The sequence below is a fragment of the Caloenas nicobarica genome, chromosome 18 (assembly GCF_036013445.1).
Source record: "Caloenas nicobarica isolate bCalNic1 chromosome 18, bCalNic1.hap1, whole genome shotgun sequence".
Classification (NCBI taxonomy): domain Eukaryota; kingdom Metazoa; phylum Chordata; class Aves; order Columbiformes; family Columbidae; genus Caloenas; species Caloenas nicobarica.
Genome location: NC_088262.1, coordinates 11,449,464 through 11,472,132, shown reverse-complemented (window position 1 = coordinate 11,472,132; position 22,669 = coordinate 11,449,464). Strand labels below are relative to the sequence as shown.

Genomic DNA, 22,669 nt, shown 5'->3' with positions numbered 1-22,669 from the left:
TTATTTTCAACTTCATTCTGGAGAGCCAGAGAGATACCAGTGAGTGTGTGACTCTGTGCAAGTGAAACACACAGGAGGCTGGAGGAAGAAACAGTTGCCTTTACGACCCAGAGTCTAAAGAAGGCTGGCGTAAGTCAGAACAGACACATTTATAGCTATGGTGCGAGAGCTGCTGCTTCAGTGACTTGCCTCTCCTTTCCCACTGATGCCCTTTGTGACAGTTCTTTTCTACAAGTCATCACAGAAACTATCTCCAGGTGTCACACTTACCAGTGTGGCCAGGAGCCATCAGCCTGCTCACTCCTCTTCATGCCTGCCTTCTTCTCTCTTCCCTGTGCCTGGCTTTGCTGGCTGCAGTTCCTTCATGCTGATGACACATCCTCAAGCTTCCATGGCGCAGGCAATGGGAGGCAAAGGACGGTGTGGGATCTGTAAAGCAGGATTTCAGAGTCTCTGAAATCTATGCTTGTCCAAGCCATCACAGCTGGCAGGGATACTCATGGATGCTGTGTGACATCCAGACTCTGCCCAGCAGCACCTCAAGCTTTGGAGAAGCCTGCAGGTGTGGCCAGAGATTCTTGAGCCACCCAAGAGGAGCAGGCAGCTCCTAGGTGAATTTAGGTGGGCAAGGCTCACCACAAGGGACTCTGGCTGTGGTGGCAGATGAATGCATGCTGTCAGGCAAGGAGAAACTGCAGGGGATGAGGAGGGAGGAACAAGGTTGGGAGTCTGCTAGGGAGCCACAGGGTAAGTTGCACAATGTCAGGAGAAGGGAGGATCAGGATGGCATCTCTGCAATGTGTTGGGTGACTTTCTTAATGTCCTTGTGATTGAAAACTGAGGTCTGCTCCTAAAGAACCATCTCCCATTGCTCTCTTCAGATTGTACTGACAGAGGTTCTGCTCGCCAGAACTCACTAGTGGAACTGGAAGCAGGCTGGACTTCCTTCTGAGAGCTGGTGTGCTGGTGAGGCTGCACCTGGGAGCCAGGTAAGGTGAGAACCATTTTGGATTTTGCCGTCACAGGTGTACAGCCATGCAGATATTGGTTGCAATTTCCCAGCAGCGTGAGCATCTGACAAAGCCTCTGGCATTGACTTGTACAAGCTTAGAGCAAGCAGACAGTGTCAGTCCTTACTGCTTCCCATCACCCCAAGCAGCTCCACTGGCAAGCTCTCCCTTGAAAACATGGTGAGCAAATCAATGTGGAAAGCATTCAGGGGCTACCTGCCTCAGGCTTGGGGACAATATTTTCTGCACAGCCTGTGTCCCTTCAGCACACAACACCAGCCCCACTCCCACCCTTGTGGCTCTGCTAGCGTCAGTGCTCCACGGAGGACCCACCACTGCTTTTGAACACTAGTGCTTGTACAGTCAACAGAGGTGGAAATCTGTGGACTGTCTCAAGCTTTCAACATCAACACATACCCCAGCCTCTGCTCCTGAGACTGCTTCTTGTTTCCTTTTAGTGCCAGCAGCACCTTACCCCTCAGGTGCTGCTCATGTGTTTCTCGTTCACTCCTCACTGGTCTGCCTCCAGGGCTCCTGCAGCCTGGACTCAGGTGGGGTGACTGGCTGTGAATGCTTCAGACAGGAGCAGAGCTGCAACAGTGGGTGTGATTGTGTTAGCTGATATTGCTGAAAGGATTTCCAAATTAACTTTATAGCTCTCAATTACTGCTCACCTGTGTTTGTGTCACTGTATACACAGTCCTACAGTCTTTGAGGTTTCTGAGGAAATTGTCCGAGGCTGTGTGGTCTCCCTGAAAACAAGACACAGAAGTTACTTGGAAGCTGAGAGCTGTCATTTCTGTGAAAACATCAGCTTAGGCAGACATTTGTGGGCTTGTCTTTAACGTACCTTGGCACTGTCCATGTGTCTTTCACCTGAACTAGAGTCAAAGTATAATGCATTGGAATAATCCAGCTGAGACAGCTGATAAGGCCCCTGAGACTGTGCCCACTGTTCCTCTGCTGTTCCAAACAGGGTCTGAACAAAGGAAAAACTGTTTGACAATTTCCCCTTTCCTTCTTCCCAAAAATACATTGTCTCTTTAACCTGTAGATAGGCTGAAAGCAAGGTATGAGTATGTGAGGAAGGAATGGAGGGGTACACCCATCAGTTTTCTTCCTTTTCTTGCCTGAGGCAATGCCATGTGCAGCCTGTTGTGTGCGAGGTGACAAGGCTGACCTTTGAGGTGACGTGCTGAGGAGGTGAGTTGGTGACACACAGTGTGCAAGAAATGGGCCCTAAGGGTCAGTCCTTCCAGCATGTAACCCCAGGTAGGACTCTGCATTTTGTCCACTGCAGAGAAACCAGGAGCAGGTGGTGGCATCTGAGGGAATCCAGGGTAAGAGAGATGGCATGATTTAGGGGCACTGTTGATGTGTCGTAACAGTGCTCTGTGTGCCAAAAATTGTCTCTGCCAAGGAACTGTCAGTCCTTCATGGTGCAGTGTACTTCTGATAACTTGCTCAGGGACTGTTCAGGGTTTGTGACTGCCAGGATCATAAACAAAAGCAGGGAAAGGAAGATAGAAAGTGATCACCCTCTCTTCCCTCTCAGATGGTAAGTAATCTGCGCTAAAAGGACAATGGGAGAAGTATTAAGAATATGTGAGGGCAGGAGCAGGACAAGGATCTGCTGGAGATGAAGGGGAGCACAGTCTGGACTATCAGTAGTGTCCACAGGAATGGCCAGCCTCTGAGTTTACAGGTCCTCAGTTCAGTGGTTGCACTACTTTCTCCCTTTTCCCAGCCAGGAAGAGTAAGAAAACTTGTCCTGCAATGCAATATCCCAAGCTTGATCAAAAAAAGAAAAAAAAAAAAAAAAAAAAGGAAAAAGAAGAAACAAAAGGGAAAAAAAAAGAAAAAAAGCAAAAACAAGCAAAGAAGGCACTGTTCATAGTGTGTATGCAAAGGAATCTATGGTCTTTATTCTCAAGACATTGAGACACTCACTGAGGTGGGTACACAGACTAATTACAGAAGAAAGTGACCAAGAGCTTCACATTTTGTGCATCCCTCAGGTCACTTTTTTGCCTAATGACATCCTCACTCTTCCTCTTCTATCTTCCTATGAAACTCGCGGCTCTTCGCTCGGAGCTTGTTGACCTGCGACTCTGCAATGTCAGCCCGCTCCTCGGCTTCCTCGAGCTCATGCTGGATCTTGCGGAACTTGGAGAGGTTGACATTGGACAGTTCCTCCTGTGTGGGGAGAGGGAGTCAGTGGTGAGCAGCCCAGGTCAAGGGTTTCTTTCCTCCTGCATCTTGGCCTTGAGGGGCTGTGGCTCTTTCCTGGGGGAAGACCCAGAACTCCTTCCCCCACCCGCCACTGCTTACACATAAGCCTCACACAGACCTCCTCGTTCTCCTCCTTTTAGAAGACACATTGTAAACAGAGCACATCAGGGTTTGAATATAATTCTGCCCTGGAATGTGGGAAGGAAACAAACTGGGCAGCTGGATTTTTTTAAATCTGGAAGTAAATTTTCGACTACCTCTGCAGACACTGAAATGAGGTTAGGGATTTGTAAGAGACAGTGAGTCCATGAGATCTCCTCAGTGTCCATCTTACCGATCCCCTTATCTGAGTCCAGAAGCCCTTGTCTGTACTGAACCATTTGTAAAGAAGCCATGCTCAGACATTCACAAATTCAGGGGCTGTAGGACTTCCCATAGTTCATCCCTGATTGCAGCATACACAGAAAAAGGCACAGGTTCTTTGCACAGTTCTAAATGCAGTGTACAATGTGGTGTGGGACTCTACTTTTAAACACCTTCTCTGTCTGCTGAGATTTCCCTGGCAGTATCCAAAATGTGGAATTCCCTTTAGTAGATAACCATATGCTGTATCGGAAAGATTTTTAATACAACATTTTGTGTGTTCCTAGGCACAGAATTCTGGAGTTTCGGCAGGTCATTTTTTTCCACATAACTACCAAGCTTCTCTGAATTGCAAGGGTTAACAAACGTCTTTTGTAAAGATAGTTCTAGGAATTTCAGAATTCTGAAAGTATGTTCTCAAAACTTCTTAACAGATTATACTTCCTTCCTACAGTCAACTTTGTTGTTCTAATGCAAAAAAGAGTAGGTACATTTGCCCTCCTCATAACCGGTCTTATTCATTCATTCATTTCTTTCTCAAAGCCTAGACTAATTTCTAAACATTTCAAAGAACTCGCATTTCATTACTGACCAGTGATACTACGAAGGTTTTCAGTATTCATTTCCTCAACGACCATGCTATGCACATGGAAAATCTTTTGCCAGGAACTCAGAGTGATACTTACAGCCTCTTCAGATTGTCTCTTGTAGGATTTCACCTTCATTTGCAGCTTGTCCACCAGATCCTGGAGCCTAAGAATATTCTTCCGGTCTTCCTCAGACTAAAGCAGTTGGCAAACAGGAAAGAGAGTAAATTGGTTTCGCGACAACGTGAGTTGGAATTCCCCTGGCCAATGAAGTGCAAAAATTTTTCCTTCCTGTGAGAGGGTATGTCAGCCCACAGAGGCCTCCCGCCTTACCTGGTAGGTCAGCTCCTTCACCCTCCTCTCGTACTTGCGCACACCCTTCACGGCTTCAGCGCTGCGCTTCTGCTCAGCATCAACCTCCCCTTCCAGCTCCCGCACCTGCAAGGACAAGCCCATCTCTGGAGCTTCCCTGATTGCTGCTTATGTGACATGTTCACTCATGTACAAATAGCAGCCCTACGCACTCTGGCCTCCAGCTTCTGGATTTGCTTCTTGCCTCCCTTCAGGGCCAACTGCTCAGCCTCATCCAGACGGAGCTGCAGGTCCTTCACCGTCTGGTCCAGGTTCTTCTTCATCCTCTCCAGGTGGGCGCTGGTGTCCTGCTCCTTCTTCAGCTCTTCTGCCATCATGGCTGCCTGATGAGACCAAAGGGTCAAGTCCATTTGGGGGCTGGAGACAGTTTGGAGGAGAATACATCCAGCATCAGCAATGAAAGGAGCCCTTGACTCACATCTGTGATGGCCTTCTTGGCCTTCTCTTCAGCATTGCGGGCTTCCTGGATCGTATCCTCCATTTCACTCTGAATTTGGGTAATGTCTGTTTCCAGCTTCTTCTTGGTGTTAATCAAGCTGGTGTTCTGTGCAAAGAGAGATTTCAAGACCTGCGTTCTGAGGCCTGCAATACCAAACCTACAGCCTGAGCCAAGTCTTTACTCTTCAAGCTTGCAATTCAAACTCTGGAACTCTTTTTAAAATGGTTGTTTACAAACTGAGTGTGGGCTCAGGTGATGGGCGCTGCGCACACCTTTCCTTCTGGACAGCAGTAGAGAGGCCATTCTAGACCACTGCCCTGCCCAATCCACTGTTATACAGCTGCCCTCTGTGTTTGTTGCGTCAACACAGCTGCTTTTGGCACCACACCCTCACCTGGCTATGGAGGAGCTGCACACGTTCAGTGGCATCCAGAAGCTCCTGCTCAGCCAGTTTCCTCGAACGCTCCGTCTGCTCCAGAGCTGCCCGTAGCTCCTCAATTTCAGCCTGCAACAGGTTTGCTCTGCGCTCTACCATGGCCACCTGCTCCTTCAGGTCCTCCTGTGTCCTGAGAGCATCGTCCAAATGTATTTGGGTATCCTGAAAAAGAGACAGGAGAAATTGCAAGGTGGCAGTGTGTGCTTGGGTGACAAAACTGTTCAGGGATGTCTTCTCTCTTTCAGCAGCTTTGCTGAACGGACCTTGAGCACTCCCTGTGTGTTTCTCAGGTTCTTTTGTGCCTCTGCAGCCACGCGGTTGGCATGGCTCAGCTGGATCTCCATTTCATTCAGGTCTCCCTCCATCTTCTTCTTCAGCCTCAGGGCTTCATTCCTGCTCCTGATCTCAGCGTCCAGGCTGCTCTGCAAGGACTCCACAATTCTGAGGTGGTTTCTCTTCATCTGGTCAATCTCCTCATCTTTCTCTGCTATCTTCCTGTCAATCTCCGACTTCACCTGGTTGAGCTCAAGCTGGAGGCGCAGGATCTTCCCCTCTTCATGTTCCAGGGAGGCCTGGGCAAGTGGACACAAGCATTTGTAACACCGATAAAGCTGTTTCCTTTCCAAGCAATTACAGTATATTTCACGAAATCTCAGCTGACTGCACCCTCCGGCCAGAACAGAAGAGGATCAAGAATTTTTTAGCCATGTGTCCCCATTGCTTATATTTTTATGCAGACACCAGTGACTATGGGCCTGTACCTCAGCTTCCTCCAGAGCAGCCTGGATTTCAGATTTCTCCTGCTCAATCTGCTTCTTTACTTTCTCCAGCTCATGAATTGCCTTTCCTCCCTCTGCAATCTGCTCCGTGAGGTCGGAAATCTCCTCTGTGGGAACCAAGACCAATGGCATGGTCAGGCACAGAGCACAACGGGAAGGGCCCTGTCACACCAAGGTGACAGACATCCTTGCCCACCTGCGGGCACAGACCCATGTGGAGCGGTGTGGAGCGCTGGACAGGGAGAAAGCCCTGCCAGGAGCAGAGGGCCAGGCACTTACGCTGCAAGTTCTTGTTCTCCCGCTTCAGCGTTTCCAGGTGGTCCAAGGACTCCTCATACGCATTCTTCATCTTAAAGAGCTCCGTGCTGAGAGAACGAGCCTCTTTCTGGGAGGCTTCCAGCTCAGCCTGCGTCTCCTCGTACTTCTGTTTCCATTCTGCCAGGATCTGAAGAGAAACCAGGTGTGAGTTTGGATGTGGCCATCAGGAGGGGCTGCTCTGCCCAGGAAGCCCACGTCTGGAGCCCAAAAGACCTTGTCAAAGTTCTTCTGCTTCTTATCCAGAGCTGCACAAGCAGCATTTGATCGCTCCACGTCAATCATCAGGTCCTCCACTTCATTCTGCAGCCTCTGCTTTGTCTTTTCCAGGGAGGCGCATTTGGCATTCACAGCTTCAACATGTTCTTCTGCCTCTTGCAGGCGCTGTGCCAGCTTCTTCCTGGGAGGTGGTAAGCACAGCTTATAATTGGGGAATAAAATAGGCATTGTTTTCTTCTTTTTCACTACAGTATTGAAATGCCTGACAGTATTTTGTGCCATGCTCATGGTGCAGTGCATATTCCAGCCAGTCATTTTTCTTCCCATTTCCTTTCCCTGGGGTCTAGCTAGCCCTCTGCCTTCTTTCTGTACACACCACACATTGCCTTTCCCCTGCATTCTTAATCATGTAGACTATTTTTCTTGTGTTTTTCAAAACCACACCATTTATAGCACTTATTTCTGTTTCATATAACTCCTCCCCAAGCAAGTTGTAGACTGTTGCCTGTCGGTATATCTGTGGTCTCTTCAAAATTCCATTCTAGGTTTCTGCCAACCTTCCCCAACTTCCCCACCTACTTGGCCTCCTCCAGCTCCTCCGTGCGCTGAATAGCGTCAGTCTCGTATTTGGTTCTCCACTGGGCCACTTCACTGTTGGCCTTGGACAGTGCACGCTGCAGCTCCCCCTTGGCTTCCTGCTCCTCCTCATATTGTTCCCGGAGCAAGTCACAGTCGTGGCGAGCAGACTGCAGGGCGTGGGCCAGGGCGTTCTTGGCCTGGTGATAAAAAGATTGCCATAAGTAGTAGGTGTATGCTGTGAAATCTTCTCTTACTGTCACTTCGACGTTGGAATATATCCCAGAGAAACAGTGATTAACTGACTGCATTAAAAAAAAATAAAAATCAAGGTGTTATATACTGCCAAAATCACCTTTATTTCTTCCTCAAGCTGCCGTTTCAGTTCTTCAATCTGCTGGGTGAAAGCCTGTTTCCCTCTAGACAGCTGAGAAATCAAAGCATCCTTTTCCTCCACCTGGCGTGCATATTCACCTAGAAACGTTTGCAATTAAGAAAATATTTTAATAGGGAAGAGAGTCATTTCAGGGATTCTTCCATTCTTAAACTATACATGGAGTTACTGTACCAGATTCTGTCTGCAGACGAGCTCTTTGAGCACTGAGGTCGCTGATCATGCGCTGATTCTGCTCCTCCTTTGTTTTAATCTCATTCAGTTGGTCTTCCAGAGTGCGGCACATCTTCTCCAGGTTCGCCTACGTGTCAATCACAAATGAGAAAATTGACTTAATACCTTGATTCTCTCTTAGTTATGAAAATGGAAAATGTGTCCAGAACATGCGGTTTACATATCTGAGGACAATGTGTACATGCCCACAGATCTGTACATTAGATTTAGAGAAAAGAGTTATAACCTGATAATAGTTAATAAGATAATATTAAACACAAATACTACATTGTTTTCAAATTACTAATAAAAGTATTTGTGTACCTTGGCTTTGGAGACAGACTCCATGTTACTGGCCAAATCGTCAATCTCCATCTTCAGCTCGCTCTTCTCCTTCTCCAGCTTCTGCTTCACTCGCTGCAGGTTGTCGATCTGCTCCCCAAGCTCAGCTGTGCTGTCCGCGTGCTTCTTGCGCAGGGCGGCCGCCGTGGCTTCGTGCTGCAGTGTGGCCTCTTCCAGGTCGCGACGCATCTTCTGAAATTCTGCCTCACGCTTCTTGTTCATCTCAATCTGAGCTGCCGTAGCCCCTCCTGCTTCTTCCAGGCGCTCGCTGATCTCCTCTAGCTCCCTGGAGAGGTCAGCCCGATGCTTCTCGGCTTTTGCCCGAGAGGTTCGCTCGGCCTCAATTTCCTCCTCCAGTTCCTCAATACGGGCCTGCGGAATATTAGGGAGCCTTCACACCTGGGCCTCCTCCTACCTGACCTGAGACTGGGAGAGAGAGGGGAAGGAACAGAGACTTGCCTGAAGCTCCTTGATCTTCTTCTGTAACTGGATGCCTAGAAGTTGCTCATCCTCAATTTTGCTCTGGATCTGGCTGATTTCAAAGTCTTTCCTATGGGCAAAGCAAAGCATGTTAGAAATCGGGGAAAAAAGACAAGCGCAACCAGCCCAGCACTCAGGTGCCCCACAGCCATGCTTACTTCTTCAGTTTCTCATCCAGCTGCTGCTTATCATTTTCCAAGTCCATTATGCTGTCTTGGGCCAGCTTCAGGTCTCCCTCGAGTTTCCTCTTAGCTCTCTCAAGGTCCATGCGCAGTTTCTTCTCTTGCTCCAGGGACCCTTCCAGCTAAAAAGAACGAGACCCTCAGCTCTCAGCTGGTCAGGTCTAACTCCATACCTGTCCTGTTCTTGCTGGATGGCCGTGTGCTCACATCGTCCACTTGCTGCTCCAGCTTGGTCTTGGCTTTGGTCAGCGTATTGACTTTGTCCTCTTCTGCCTGCAGGTCATCCAGAGTCTGCTGATGGGCCTCTTGGAGGGCTTTCTTCTCTTTTGTCAGCTTCACAATGGTCTCATCCAGGGCTGCCATCTCCTCTGTGAGGTTTTTCACCTTTGGGAAGAAGGGAACAAGGGCAGATATAAAAAAATTCTTTAAAACTTCTTTCCTGGGACAGTGACTTCTTCTGCCTCCTACCTTGTTTTCGGTGGCATGTTTTTCCTTTTCAACTTTGGCCAGTGTTAATTCAAGGTCATCAATATCTTTCTTCAGCTCTGAACATTCATCCTCCAGTTTCCGCTTCTTGGCTGTCAGCTCAGCGTTAATTTCTTCCTCATCCTCAGCCCTTTCAGTCACCTCTTTAACTTTAGCTTCCAGCTGGATTTTGGTTTTGATAAGCTGGTCACATCTTTCCTCAGCATCAGCCAAAGCATCCGCTTCCTGGTGGGAAAATACCATTTTTAGGGATATGTTTTTTGAGGGAATATTGAGATGGTTTTCTTCATAGTTTAAAGTCCTGGATAGCAATTTTGTAGTTAAATATTTGGTGTATGTTCCAACAGAATTCAATATAATAGAGAATTCATTTTACATTGTTGGTTTTGAAGCAGCCAGTTTTGAAACGTTTTGTTTTAAAATGAAATAAAATTATTTTAAATCTACATGAAGCTCCAGGTATTTACATATTTGTGCAAGGTATAGAATCCAATATTATCCCATAATACTAAACATTAGAACAAAGTACATAAATTTGGGTTTAATCAAAATAATATCTCCAACATTTATGAAGTGCTGAGCGATAACCATATGCCAGGATACATATAAATAGCAAAGTCACAGTTATGCTTAAATCATTCTTGTATTTCTCTTTTTTCACTCTACTGTCTTTTTGGAGCAACAGTTTCTGATCTAGATTTAGATCACCATGGCTCAAAAATGCTCAGCATCTAGCAGCTTTGGCTTTTCTCTGTGAGACCCTCTTTAGCTCAGAAGAAAAACTGTTGCTGAAAGAATTGTCTCTAGGCTTTTTTTGCAACAGATGTCCTATGTTATATTTTGTCTCAAGTTTCAGTCTAACAGAAATAATATGAAAGAAAAATTATAATTTTAGCAGTGAGTGGATTTTTTCATATTTTTGTAGTTCAAGATTCTCTAAAAAGGGGGGCAGGTACTTTTTCCTATATGTCTCATACTCTGCATAGTATTACTTTGAAGATACAGTCTTTTCTATTCTGTGAATGATTTAATTTAGAAACCACAGCATTACGATACCACAGGTGTATCACATAATTTTATGCAATGATTAAGAGTAACTTAGGAGGGCAAGTGAGAATATTAAATCCTGTTTTCCCTCAGTTATGTCAATATTATGACACAGTGATGTTGATTGTTCTGATGCAGTTTAGCTCTCTGTAAATGACAGAGACCTCAGCATAAGAAACTGAAATGTCTCACTTGTAATATCTTGCCTACAGCCTCTTTATTGAAGCTAGTTATATTTTTAAGAGCAACACTTAATGAAATACAATTGAATTGAATTGAATTGTAGTTTCTATGTGTCTTTTGAAAACGTAGATGTAAATATCAGCCCGATACTCACAGTTCAGTTGAGGCATGCTGGTAGTACTCACCGCCTGCACTTGGAGCTGCAGGTCATTTTTCTCCTGCACCAGTTTCACCATTTTCTCCTCCAGCTCCTTCCTCTTTGCCTCAGACTTTGCAAGCTCTTCCTTGGTTTTCTCAAACTCTTGTTTCATGTTGGCCATCTCCTTCTCAGATTCTGCGCTCTTCAGCAAGGGCTTGATCTTGAAGAACAACTTCATCCAGGGCCAGTGCTTCACATTCATGAATGCACGGATGTTGTACTGGATGCAGAAGATGGACTCCCTGAAAGGTGAGTCAAATTAATAGTAAATATTTAGACCATGATGACACAACAAGCCAAATTCAGTGAACCAAATTTGAAGAAATGTCTACCTTCTCTCCACCATTCTCTGGTATTCCATTCTCATCAGGAAGCCCCTGCACCTGGCCTGTGTGCGAGTGATGAGCTGTGCCAGCTTCTCATCCCTCATCTCTTCCAAGAGGCCTATCAGCCCAGCTTTGAAGAACACCTTGGGTAAGAACATGAAAACAGGTGCAGTGTATGTGCTTGTTGTTCAGTGTAGCCCAGTACCCTGTCCCCCATGGCAGATAATATGGGAAGTTAAGAGAAAGAGCGAAGGCACAGACAATGTATGTAGTGATAGACCCTCTTTTAAATCTCCAAGTGTCCAGATATCTCCAGTTGAGGAACTATAATAGCCAGACATTTGGCCTTGTTTTCATTAACCCTTGATTCTTTTATTCGAGAACTTTGTCTTCAATTAGGAGCCCTTAATTAACCCTTAATTAAGTTATCCTATGGCAATGAATTTCAATTTTATTCAAGTGTTGAGTCAATCAGTACTTGGCTGATTTCTTTTAAACAGGCTATTTGATCATTTCATATACTATCTGGAGAATCCAAGTATCATTCTCAACCCATGCAAATCAAAAACACATAGTACTTGAAACAAACGGTTCTTGTACCTTGGTGTGCCCAAATTTGTATTGAGTGTGGTCTATATCAATTGACCCAAGAAGTTTCTCACAAGCCTTCTTGCTGTCAATGAACTGTCCCTCGGGGATAGCACTTGCATTTAGTACTTTGTATCTGGGGGAGAAAATGGAAGGACTTGCATTGGAATTGATGATCTTAAGGGTCTTTTCCAACCAAAATGATTCTATGATTCTATGAATATAAACAGATTTGTTGTTGAGACCTGTTGACTGGTACACTGCAAGAATCTAAGAACTGTTGAGAACATAACACTGCTGCTAAACATAAACTTTAGAGAAGGCTTTAGTTACCAGAGGTGAAACTTAAATTTCACAAGCTACTCAAGGTGGACAAAATGACCCAGTAAGGGGAAGAAGTCTGACCTCTGTTTAAAATCTGCATACAGGACTCTGTTGGGAAATCCTTTTCTGCAAATTCTGATCCCTTCCAACACGCCATTACATCGCAGCTGGTGAAGCACCAGTTCATGCTCCATGGCACCTAGAAATTCAGAGCACAAATGTATACTGGTTTCCGTAATAAAGAGGGGAAGAGCTGCACCATACTGAAAACCGTCTGTGCGTGAGTCTTACCAGGAGTTTTTGTTTCATTCGGGATGATGCAGCGTACAAAATGAGGGTGGGTGCTTCTCAGATTGGTCATGAGCTTGTTTAAATTCTCCTGGTAGAGTCATTAACAAAAGTTTATATTAGTAAATGTGATTTCCCCTATAAGCATCAAGCCTACTGAAATGAGATATTGAGATATCAGACAAAAATTAGCTTGCAGAATCCTGAACTGAAGCCCCCTGCACCAGGTTTTCTGACTTTCCACAGATCTTTGCTGTTATTAACTTAATGTATAAAGTTATTTTTATTAACCTGTTGAAAACATCATATTCTTAAATATACAATTTCAATACTTTTTACTGACTCTAGTGTAATGCCTTCATGAGAAACGATATGCATCTTCCATTCGATGTAACCATAAACTTCCACCTTTATAAGGCAGTTTGAAGAATAATACAGTAGGCATTAAAGATGGTCATATGGAGCACACCACATAGAAACTTCCTATATTCCCTACTTAAAACAAAAGGAACAAAAAGGATGAGCTGAGTTTTATGTGTCTAGATTACGTGTTTATCTTGTAAAGTAAGATGAGAATAAGGTGAGTGGGGTCCTAGCCTTGTTTTGTAATTAGTATCTGTATACTTATTTATAAATATTTATTGCCTAAATTAGTGGGGGGAAGCAAGTGCCTCCAGAGGACATCTCAGAGTATGTGAATTAAGCAGCCAAAACATTAAGATGGCTAAACACTAACCTGTCTAAACAATAAGGTTAGTGGAAGAAAGTTTGAAAACATAACAGAAATGCAACACAAATGCATCAAATATTATTTCTCCTACAATGTCACCTCTTAAAGTGTTATGACCTGTAAACATAGGCTTATTGCATTGTTTTTGAATGATACATGCTGGCAATACTTTCCCAGTTGCTAGTTCAGGGCACTACAGCTATGACTATTTTTCTTGGAGCATATACACACATTCACATGTGCTGTTTCAGAGCACTGGCTAGAGTCTGTCAGGTGATCAAGAATCATATGACATCAGATCTGTAGAAGAAATCAGGTTATATCAAGAAGGGAGTCCTAAATGAAGGATGAATATGGTAATAAATAACCTCAGGAGAGACTAGGTATTTCACCTGGCAGAAGTGTATGGAGCAGCCAGGCAGAAGGACTTGGTTATGACAAAGAACTGTCAAATATCTAACATCTTAAAAATCCATAACCCAAGGAGTGGTGATATTTCAGCTATAAGAGATTGATCCCTGAATCATGGAGGAAAGCTAGAGATATAAATGGAGTAAACAGGTCACCGTCTAGACCAGTGGGCAGAATGTTGTTAAAGGGCAATAAAAGCTTCCAAAGTCAGAGGTGGACATCTGAAGGAAATCTAGTATATTTTACATATATTTTAGAAATTTTCTGTATGGCATTCTTCTGCTTGGAAACATCATCCTGGGACAAGTGGACAAAAAGAAAACTTGTGCATTTAGTGCAGTGGAGCATAAATAGATTATGGCTGATTTCTTCCTAGCGCAATATGGCCCAAGAACTTCAGGTTCTTTTAACACAACTAAGCCAAAAAAAAGATTGGCCATTTTAAATGGTGGGTTTACTCCTCATCTTAGGAAGAAATAGTGAAATCTCTACTGTACCCGGAAAAGAGCTGAGACAGTCTGGAAGGAAGAACCTTTCTTCTTGCTACCTTTCTTCCCAGCACTAGCCTCTGCAAAATTGAAAATAAATGAATCGGGTTTTAGATTTTTGCTTTTTCCTTTTATGATTCCTTTCTGTAAACTGTACATCAGTGAAAATAAAGGATTCATAGAACCAACCTGCTTCGGCTCCACCATAATTGGCAAAGAGTAAGGCCAATGTTTTCAGTGATGATTTCTGGTACAAGCCAATGACAGTTTCATTCAGGGGGTCCTTGTTCTTCTCTAGCCAGCCAGTGATGTTGTAGTCCACCGTACCCGCGTAGTGTATCAGAGAGAAGTGAGCCTCAACCTTCCCTTTGGTAGGTTTGGGTTTCTGAAAGTTGCCGGACTTGCCCAGATGCTGGTCGTAGAGCTTGTTCTTGAAAGAGGTGTCAGTTGCCTTGGGGAACATGCACTCCTCTTCCAGGATGGAGAAGATGCCCATGGGCTGGGAGAAATGCACAAGGGAAACAGACTGTAATTTAGTTTTCAGGGCAATAATTACCTTCACCTAGACTGAGTAGTGGAACACAGACTGAGATATACATCAGAAAATATTATTATTAAATTACGTTTTTTGCTAGAAAGTGAGATTAAAGATGTTGATACTTTGATTTTTTAACACCAAATGAGTCATAAAGATTAAGTTTAGTTTGTGTTATAAAATCAGAGCACTACTTTCTTATCCAGAGGGACTCAAAACACACACAGATGTGTTAGACAAATTGAACATGAGCCAGCAATACACCCTTGTGGCAAAGGCAGACAACTTATCCTGGGCTGCATTAAGAGTGTTACCAGCAGCTCAAGAGAGGTGGTCCTTCCTCTGTACTCTGCTCTGCTGAGAAACATCGAGAGTGCTGTGTCCAGTTCTTGGCTCCCAAGTACAAGAGAAAAGTGGACACAGCAGATGTAGCCCAGTGACAGGCCATGACTGGAACATATGACATACAAGGAGAAGCTGATAGAGATGGGACTGTTCAGCGTGGAAAAGAAAAGGCTCTCGGGATCTTATCAATGTGTATAAATATCTAATGGGAGGAGGTAAAGAAGACAGAGCTAGAGGTGTCTAGTGACAGGACAAGATGGGACAGACATGAATTGAAATACACAAAATTCTATTTAAACAGAAGAAAAGTTTCTTTACTGTGAGTGGGGGCAACAATTGGAACAGGTTCCCCAGAGTATCTGTGGAGTCTCCACTCTTGAGCATATTCAAAATCCAACTGGACATGGTCTTGAGCAACCTGCTCTAACAGACACTGTTTTGACCAGGGGAGGTGGACTAAGTGATCTCCAGAGCTGCCTTCAAACCTCAGCAGTTCTGTGATTCTGTGGTTCTAACTACTTTTCATCCTGCCAGCCGCTGAACATCCATGTGCAGTGCAACTGCCTTCACATTGACAGTCAAAGGATGCACATCTAAGTGCAACTCTGTGCTGGCAGTTATGTATGTCCATCTTCTAGGTTAATTTTACAAAGATATAGCCATTCTGCTGTACAAGCACAAATCCATTAGAGCCGAAAGGTGAGGAGGACACACTGAGCTGGAAATTGACTCTAGTTGTTTTGGAAGAGCAATCTTATTGCGAGTTTGGCAACCTTTTGACCCTTGAAAAGAGATAAGTACAGACTTGCTGAGAGAAAGCTGTGTGAGATCTCTTTCATGTCTCACTTGACAGAAAAAATAAACTACACGGCAAGATATTTTGAATAACAAAAGCTGAATATTTGCATATGAACATAGAAGATCTGTTTGAAAAATGAGACGAAGTAAGTATAGAATTTCCATGCGTGTAATGCATTTGAACAGGAAAGATACCTTCTCGATGAGCTCAATGCAGGCAGCCAGGTCCATCCCAAAGTCAATGAATGTCCATTCAATTCCTTCCTTCTTGTACTCCTCCTGCTCCAGCACGAACATGTGGTGGTTGAAGAACTGTTGCAGTTTCTCATTGGTGAAGTTGATGCAGAGCTGCTCAAAACTGTTAAACTGGAAATAAAATAAGAAAGACCTGTATGTGCAACATGCAACAATAATTGCAAAATCTCATAGTTTAAAAATAGGGAATGCAGTTATCTTGGCTTCTTCATCAAGTCTGTGCATTTCTCCAGTCTGCCTTATGCCTACGTAACGAAACAGAGAAATACATCGAATTAGTTGTCCACAAGGAATTATTTTTTCATTGATAAAAATGTGAAGATAAAATATAACTGCTGTACAATCTAAGACTAAATTACAGGGAGAAAAAAATGTTCAGCCTATTGCGATATATATGTTTTTCCACTATCTTGTCCTTGATCATTTAAACCAAGGAATTTTTCTGACTGGACCACTCTACACTTATGAGTTGGCACATTTTGAAATAAGACCAGTGCTTTGAAAGGTCATTTTGTGCTTCATGACAAAAAAAGGCAAATAGCTAAAAATAATTATATGATAATACTATGTCTTCTTCAAGAATATATCTCACAGTGATCATAACATCCAGTTGCTACTTCCAAATAGCGCTTACCAAGTCTTTGTTACTTACATCAAAGATCTCAAAGCCAGCAATGTCCAGGACACCAATGAAGTACTGTCTGGGCTGCTTGGTATCCAGCTGTTGGTTGATACGAACAACCATCCACAAGAACATTCTCTCATAGACAGCTTTTGCCAGAGCACCTACAGCATTGTGCACCTATAAGAAAAATAAATGTCTGGAGTTACCATACAGAGCAGAGGAGAATCAAAACATGGTTCCAGGATAACACATATTTCTCACCTGCTGCGCAGTTTGACCCTTGGTCACATATTCATTCCCAACCTTGACTCGGGGGTAGCAGAGGGCCTTGAGCATGTCAGCTGAATTCAGACCCATCAAATAAGCAGCCTTGTCAGCAACTAAAAAGACAGAAGAAAAAGGAAGAATTTAGTGTCACGCAGACTTTGAATCTTGGAATATTCTCTAAAGGCTGCACGGTTTAGATTTCTGTTCTTTGAAATCTTTTGATAGAATCTTGGTAACATCAAAGTCATTGTTATGCATATTAGACTTTTCAATATGAATTTTTAAGTCTGAAAGTCTTCACTGAAGCATGTAGAAAATTCTCCTGGCACAAAATTGAAAGCTGCAGCTTGCCAGTCTGAATATTTGTAGTACATGTGTAGCTCAGGAGTTGCAGTGACAACAGTCAGGTACAGTCTACATTCAGGTGATCAAAACCACCCAATGTTTAGGGTAGACACAGAGGGGATATCTCTGTTCTCTTTCTGAGCTTTGGTTTCTGATGTTCTGTAAAACTCATTGGTTTTCATACTTTTACCTATGGTACTCCCCATCTTCTGCCTAGTCTTTTTTCAAGAGGAACCATTGCTCAGACAGCTGGAGATAGGAGTTGTAGGTCCTGCGCCAACACAGGAGAGGAATCCAGTACACCTCTCACACCAAAGTTCCCTGACTGCGTGACAGGTGAGGGTGAACGCAAATGGTCCCTCATCCTGTTAGAGCTGAACCACTTGGCTATTTCACAATTGCAAGCCATATTCCAACACAGGTGTGACTAATAATGTTACAGGAGGGACATCCATTGCTCATGACTCCCTGGAAGTGTAAAAAGGACAGTTTAAACTGTTGGTTGTTCACAGCATAAAAAATCCTGAGCTCAGAGTACTTAAGTACTGAGAAGAGGACAAGGAAAAGTTTTTTCTGGCTCACGGTTTCCTTGGATCCTAAAATCCAACAAAGAACAAGTTTTGCCGTCTTTCATATCCATAGTGGCTTACAGAATGATTAATTATCAAGTTTGATAATACCTTCTGTGCCATCTGGCTCTGCCTGCTCCTCTCTTGGTTTCTGCTTGAACTTCAAGTTCCCATAGTGCATGACGGCCCCTGTCAGCTTGTAGATGGCAGTCTTTTCATCAGCAGTGAAGCCCAGGATGTCAATGGCACTCTGGTAATACAATCACCAAAGTGAAATATTTGCATGTTCTGTGATGTATGACCTCTGCTTGTTGACCTTTTTTGTAGGCTACTTACATCTGTAGCCATCAGCTCCTCCTTGTCATCAATGCTGGGAACAGTGATTTCACCTTGACTCACAAAAGGGTAGTCATATGGGTTGGTAGTGATGAGGAGCATTTCTGAAAACAAATAGGTCCATGGGTTAACATTAATTGGTTTTGTAATGTAGTTAAATATTGCTTGATGATCTTCTCCACAATGATGTGATGCCTCCTACCAATTAGCTCCGGCTTCTTATTGGAGGTGATCTGATAGAAGATGTGGTAGCTTCTTTCTGCCTTGAGCTGGAAAGTGACTCTGGACTTCTCCAGCAGATCTGGCAAGGAAGGCAGAAGAGTCAGGCAGAGGAATGCCCATGGAGGTGGGAATTTAGGAAGGAATGGGATCAGACCAGGAGAGTCTCTTACAAGTTTCAATGTCAGCAGAAGCCAGTTTGCCTGTGGCTCCAAAGTGGATTCTGATGAATTTGCCCTGTTAAGGAGAAGAAGCAGCATTTCAGCCTAAATGCATTTCATTGCCACCCCCTTATGTGAAAATAACACTAGCCCATCACTGCTGTTGTAATGAGGGGAGATTTTGTCCAAAGCAACAACCTACAAAGCGTGAGGAGTTGTCGTTCCTCACAGTCTTGGCATTTCCAAAGGCCTCCAGCAGTGGGTTGGCACTGATGATTTGATCCTCAAGCGTTCCCTGCAGGATGATAGATATTGCTGATTATCCTTTCCAAAAATCATGTCAGGAATGGAGAAAAGCTTTGATTCAAGCCAGCATCTATTAATTTGCCTGCATTTTGCCGGGCTCTTCCTTCTTCTTCTCCCCACTGGCTGCAATTGTTGCAAAGTACTGGATGACACGCTTTGTGTTCACAGTCTTCCCTGCACCGGATTCTCCGCTGTCAGAGCAAAGAGAGAAGCAGAGAGCGAGTGGTCAGGCAGGAGATCCTCTGGCACCAAGCAGCCCCGCAGGGACCCAGCAGGGAGTGTACGTACGTGATCAGGATCGACTGGTTCTCGCGATCTGTGTAGGAAGCAGAATGAAAGATGGTGTTAGCGGTTGACTTGGGTAACGCTGAGCTGAATGAGAAATAAAGCTGTAAATGTAAGTTAGGGCTTCTTTAGAAAGTCCAAGAGTAGTAATCCAAGTAGTCCAAGAGAACCCAATTCCCTGCCAGGTCCTAACAGCAGTAAGTACAAACCCAAATGGATGCATAGAGCTCTGAGGCACATGGTCCTGAGTCAAGCTGTGCATCCACTTGCCCTTCACATAGTTATAATGAAATCTAATCAAACTGCCTAGTTGCATTCAAAATGGTGGATTACATGGAATAATAACTTTTTCTTTCCTGTCAGTGAAAGAAAGTAGCAAACTGCCAAGTACTATTTCTGTAGTGGGAGAATGAAGAATTTAATACAATAAAGTGTAAATAATACACATTGCTGAGGCCGTGTGTGGTACTGGGTCACTTTCACTTGAAATGAATTCCTGCATAACTCAATCAAGTTCTCGGTCAAACATCTCAGTGGTGTTTTTAGGTGGATTGTCACATGCTCCAGTGATATCAGTGGGGCTTTTCAGTTTAAGTTGCTGTGAGGGAGGTCAAGCACTCACCAGTCAGCATGAACTGATAGGCGTTGTCAGAGATGGAGAAGATGTGTGGAGGGGCCTCACTGCGTTTCTTGCCTCGGTAGGCCAACACCACCTCCGGGTTGTACACCGGCAGCCACTTGTAGGGGTTGACGGTGACACAGAAGAGACCCGAGTAGGTCTGCGAGGAAGGGAGACAGCACGTTGCCTTCCCCTTAGCCTGGCAGAGCAGTTCCTCCCAGGTCCCCAAAGGAAGACTGCTGCTGGTACTTACGTAGATCATCCAGGCTGCATAACGCTCTTTGAGGTTGTACAGCACAGCGGGTTCGTGGAGGTGGGTCATCATGGCCATGTCCTCAACTTTATCGTACTTGGGAGGGTTCATGGAGAAGATTTGATCTTCCTTCACAGTCAGAGTCTGTCAAGGAAGAGAGACTGATATATGTCAGCTAAAATCTCAGAATGGGAATCAAACAGTGTCCTTCAGCCTTGTTTTTCACTCACCTCTCCAGCTTCAGTCTTGACGGTGACCTTCCCTGATTCTCTACTCTGGATCATTCCTTTCACAAAGGATTCCTTGGGATGCACCACAAAGACGGATGACTTGGCATCAAAAGGCTTGTTTTGGGCTGCAATTCTCTCCTTCTCTGACTTTCGGAGGTAAGGAGCCGCCTCCCCAAAAACAGCCATCTCAGCGTCTGACGACATGTCTGCACTTTATTGAAGGTGCGTCAGCAGAGGATTCTAATGGGGAGGAACAATATGGCACTGATTATTTACATCTATTCCGTAGAACTGGGAAAAATTTTACATCCTGTGCATTTGTTTCTCTTCGGACTCCGAGTATTTGCAACACCTAACATGAGCTAGCTGAAGACTTAATTTTTAGGTCAACTTAGAAAATAAGAGGTTTTAATTGTTGTAGTCTAGGTCTTCAAACATTTGAGACAGTGTTTCAGAACTGTGGGTTTGGTGCTTTGAGAATACTGTGTCTGTAAGAAAAAAGTGAATTTACTGAACAGGTTTTAGTAAGATATCACTATAAGGAATGGAAATACAGTTAGGACATTTTGATAAAAGGATGAACAGTGAAGTAACATTTCTGAAAATGGTAGTTTAGGTGCCCTACAGTCTTGGAAAACATTGAACCTGTGGGACATTTACCTATTAAATATAATGGTAACAGAAAGGAGGTGGGAAATTAATGAATTTTGCTAAGGAAGTTGTCAAATGAAATGGTAGGCTTTGTGACCTTTTAATATTCTGCCATAATTAAATTTGTTGTATGCATTTGTCATCTTCAGTACAATATTTAAATAATTTTAGCCTCAAAGTTCTGACTTGGGTGATATAAAATTCAAGCATTGAAATTGGATTTGCCAAGCCTGTATTATGACCCCAAGTAAATACTTACACACACACACACACACACACACAGAAAAAAACACCTAGGAACAGGTGAGTCCTCAAAACTTTTTTAAAAAACAATATTTTTTTCAGATGCTTTATTAAACACGCAGTTAGCTAAATTGCCCCAACTGCACTTGAAAATTTTCTAGCTGTGTTAGTAAAATCTATTCCCTCTTTATTCATTAGGTAATAAATACTTTTTTTTGTCTGGAGCAAGAAAATGGATATCTAAGCAAGCTCTGGCATTTTACAAAGATGTTTAGAAGATCTGGATGTTCAGGTTATTTATTAATTCATGCATTCTCAGGTAGAATGTAGAACTTTGCACTTTTCCTGCTCTGCTTATCTTGGTCCAGTTCTGCTGTCATAGCAAAGATGGGAAGCCAGCACAGCTTGATCCCTGTCAGGTGAGTTAAGCAGAAGTGCAGAATTCCCCCATGGGGATTTTCTGGTCTGCCATCAGTGGCTAGAGACTTCAAACACAGCCACTTGAAAAGCTTAGGCACCCTACTACTTTCTACTGTAATCACACTAGGTTTGAATATACGGTGAAACAGTGATCCTTCCAGAAATCCCACCTGAAAGCATCTTCCTCTGCCCTCTAAGAATTAATAAATCAGATTCTTACCTCCTGTGACACCCGATGGGTGGCTTGCAGGCTGGCAGCTGGTCAGTACTGTAAAACAGAAATGGCAACTCCCTACTTGCTGCTGCACAGAAATCCAGAGTGAAAATGTGCAGGTGCCTTGAAAGCAGGTTTAAAACCTGAGCAGAGAAATCGAGTGCCCTCCTGGAAATGAGCACTGGTGGCAGCAGGAATGTTGTGGCACAACAGGGCACCATCCCCTTACTGCGAGCCTGCAGGCTTCATACACTTACCTTGAAGCGTTCCGTGGAGACAGGGCAGATTTGTCGCAGGGACGTTTTATACTATCTAGTCGCAGATGCTACAGATGCCTACTCTTTCTTCGGTCAAAAAATTTTTGGCAAACCTTCTTTGGTAAAGCATTGTCTGGCAAACTGAACTAAGGGCATAATTGTCATTTGACATGACTAGATATAATTAGAAAATTTTGATGTCTTACTGACTATATGAATACATCTTCTATAAACAATCTGACAAGGGTGTTAAGGAGGGAATCTGGACTAGTCAAGGCACTTAGAGAACTTGGATGCAGGACTTATGGATTCTATTGCTGGCTTTCCCACCGACTCACTGTATGACCCAGGGTGGATTGCTTGGTATGTCTGCACTGCAGATACCCCAGCTGTACAATAGATAAAACAGGATCATAAAAGATAAATTAGCATTATTCAAAGCTCTTGGCAGTTGTGTTGGTAAAATCCTGAAAGTGCAAGTGCAGCTGTATAATAAGGGTCACAGGTACAGCAGGATGGCCACTGCAGCAGTGAAAGGCTGGCTGCTACCTGGGCTTTTCAGCTGGTGTCTCTGACAGAGATGTGAGCCAGCTTCGGGGGCATCAGGAAGAGTGCATGTGCACACACACACACACAAAGAGGCATGTGCATGTTTGCCTCTCTGTACAAAGTTCAGATTGCAAATAGGTGGGAGATTCTCCAAGAAATGTTGTTGTGACCCTGTGCA

General features: G+C 44.0%; 1 protein-coding gene and 1 long non-coding RNA gene across 2 annotated transcripts; both read right to left on the bottom strand.

Annotated features, from left to right (window-relative positions):
- Positions 1 to 216: 216 nt before the first annotated feature.
- On the bottom strand, positions 217 to 1,909 carry LOC135995939 (uncharacterized). Its single transcript, XR_010607213.1, has 4 exons — positions 1,861 to 1,909; positions 1,685 to 1,762; positions 1,428 to 1,601; positions 217 to 429 (listed from the first exon to the last, which is right to left on the bottom strand). It is a non-coding gene; the product is annotated as an uncharacterized LOC135995939 (long non-coding RNA).
- A 995-nt stretch (positions 1,910 to 2,904) lies between these two features.
- On the bottom strand, positions 2,905 to 21,937 carry LOC135995933 (myosin heavy chain, skeletal muscle, adult-like). The gene is made up of 39 exons (XM_065647574.1): positions 21,692 to 21,937; positions 20,158 to 20,397; positions 19,928 to 20,071; positions 19,678 to 19,834; positions 19,059 to 19,086; positions 18,853 to 18,961; positions 18,667 to 18,759; positions 18,477 to 18,540; positions 18,287 to 18,385; positions 18,085 to 18,188; positions 17,860 to 17,998; positions 16,829 to 16,947; positions 16,595 to 16,744; positions 15,883 to 16,053; positions 14,199 to 14,508; positions 14,019 to 14,089; positions 12,384 to 12,471; positions 12,174 to 12,291; positions 11,781 to 11,904; positions 11,187 to 11,323; positions 10,841 to 11,096; positions 9,408 to 9,650; positions 9,147 to 9,323; positions 8,916 to 9,061; positions 8,737 to 8,827; positions 8,260 to 8,649; positions 7,897 to 8,023; positions 7,684 to 7,802; positions 7,332 to 7,528; positions 6,750 to 6,933; positions 6,498 to 6,663; positions 6,201 to 6,325; positions 5,703 to 6,011; positions 5,398 to 5,601; positions 4,983 to 5,108; positions 4,717 to 4,887; positions 4,526 to 4,630; positions 4,292 to 4,387; positions 2,905 to 3,206 (listed from the first exon to the last, which is right to left on the bottom strand). Exons 2-39 carry the CDS (start codon positions 20,359 to 20,361, stop codon positions 3,054 to 3,056), a joined length of 5,814 nt encoding a protein of 1,937 aa, XP_065503646.1. The 5' UTR covers positions 20,362 to 20,397; positions 21,692 to 21,937; the 3' UTR covers positions 2,905 to 3,053.
- Between the last annotated feature and the right edge of the window lie 732 nt (positions 21,938 to 22,669).

Excerpts from the sequence above, each read along its gene's own strand:
- LOC135995933 (XM_065647574.1), bottom strand. The coding sequence starts at position 20,361 with ATGTCGTCAGACGCTGAGATGGCTGTTTTTGGGGAGGCGGCTCCTTAC. Across the intron at positions 19,835-19,927 it reads ATGCAGCCTGGATGATCTAC|ACCTACTCGGGTCTCTTCTG; the intron begins GTAAGTACCAGC and ends CCTTCCTCGCAG. Across the intron at positions 11,905-12,173 it reads TATGCAGATTTTAAACAGAG|ATACAAAGTACTAAATGCAA; the intron begins GTCAGACTTCTT and ends TTTCTCCCCCAG.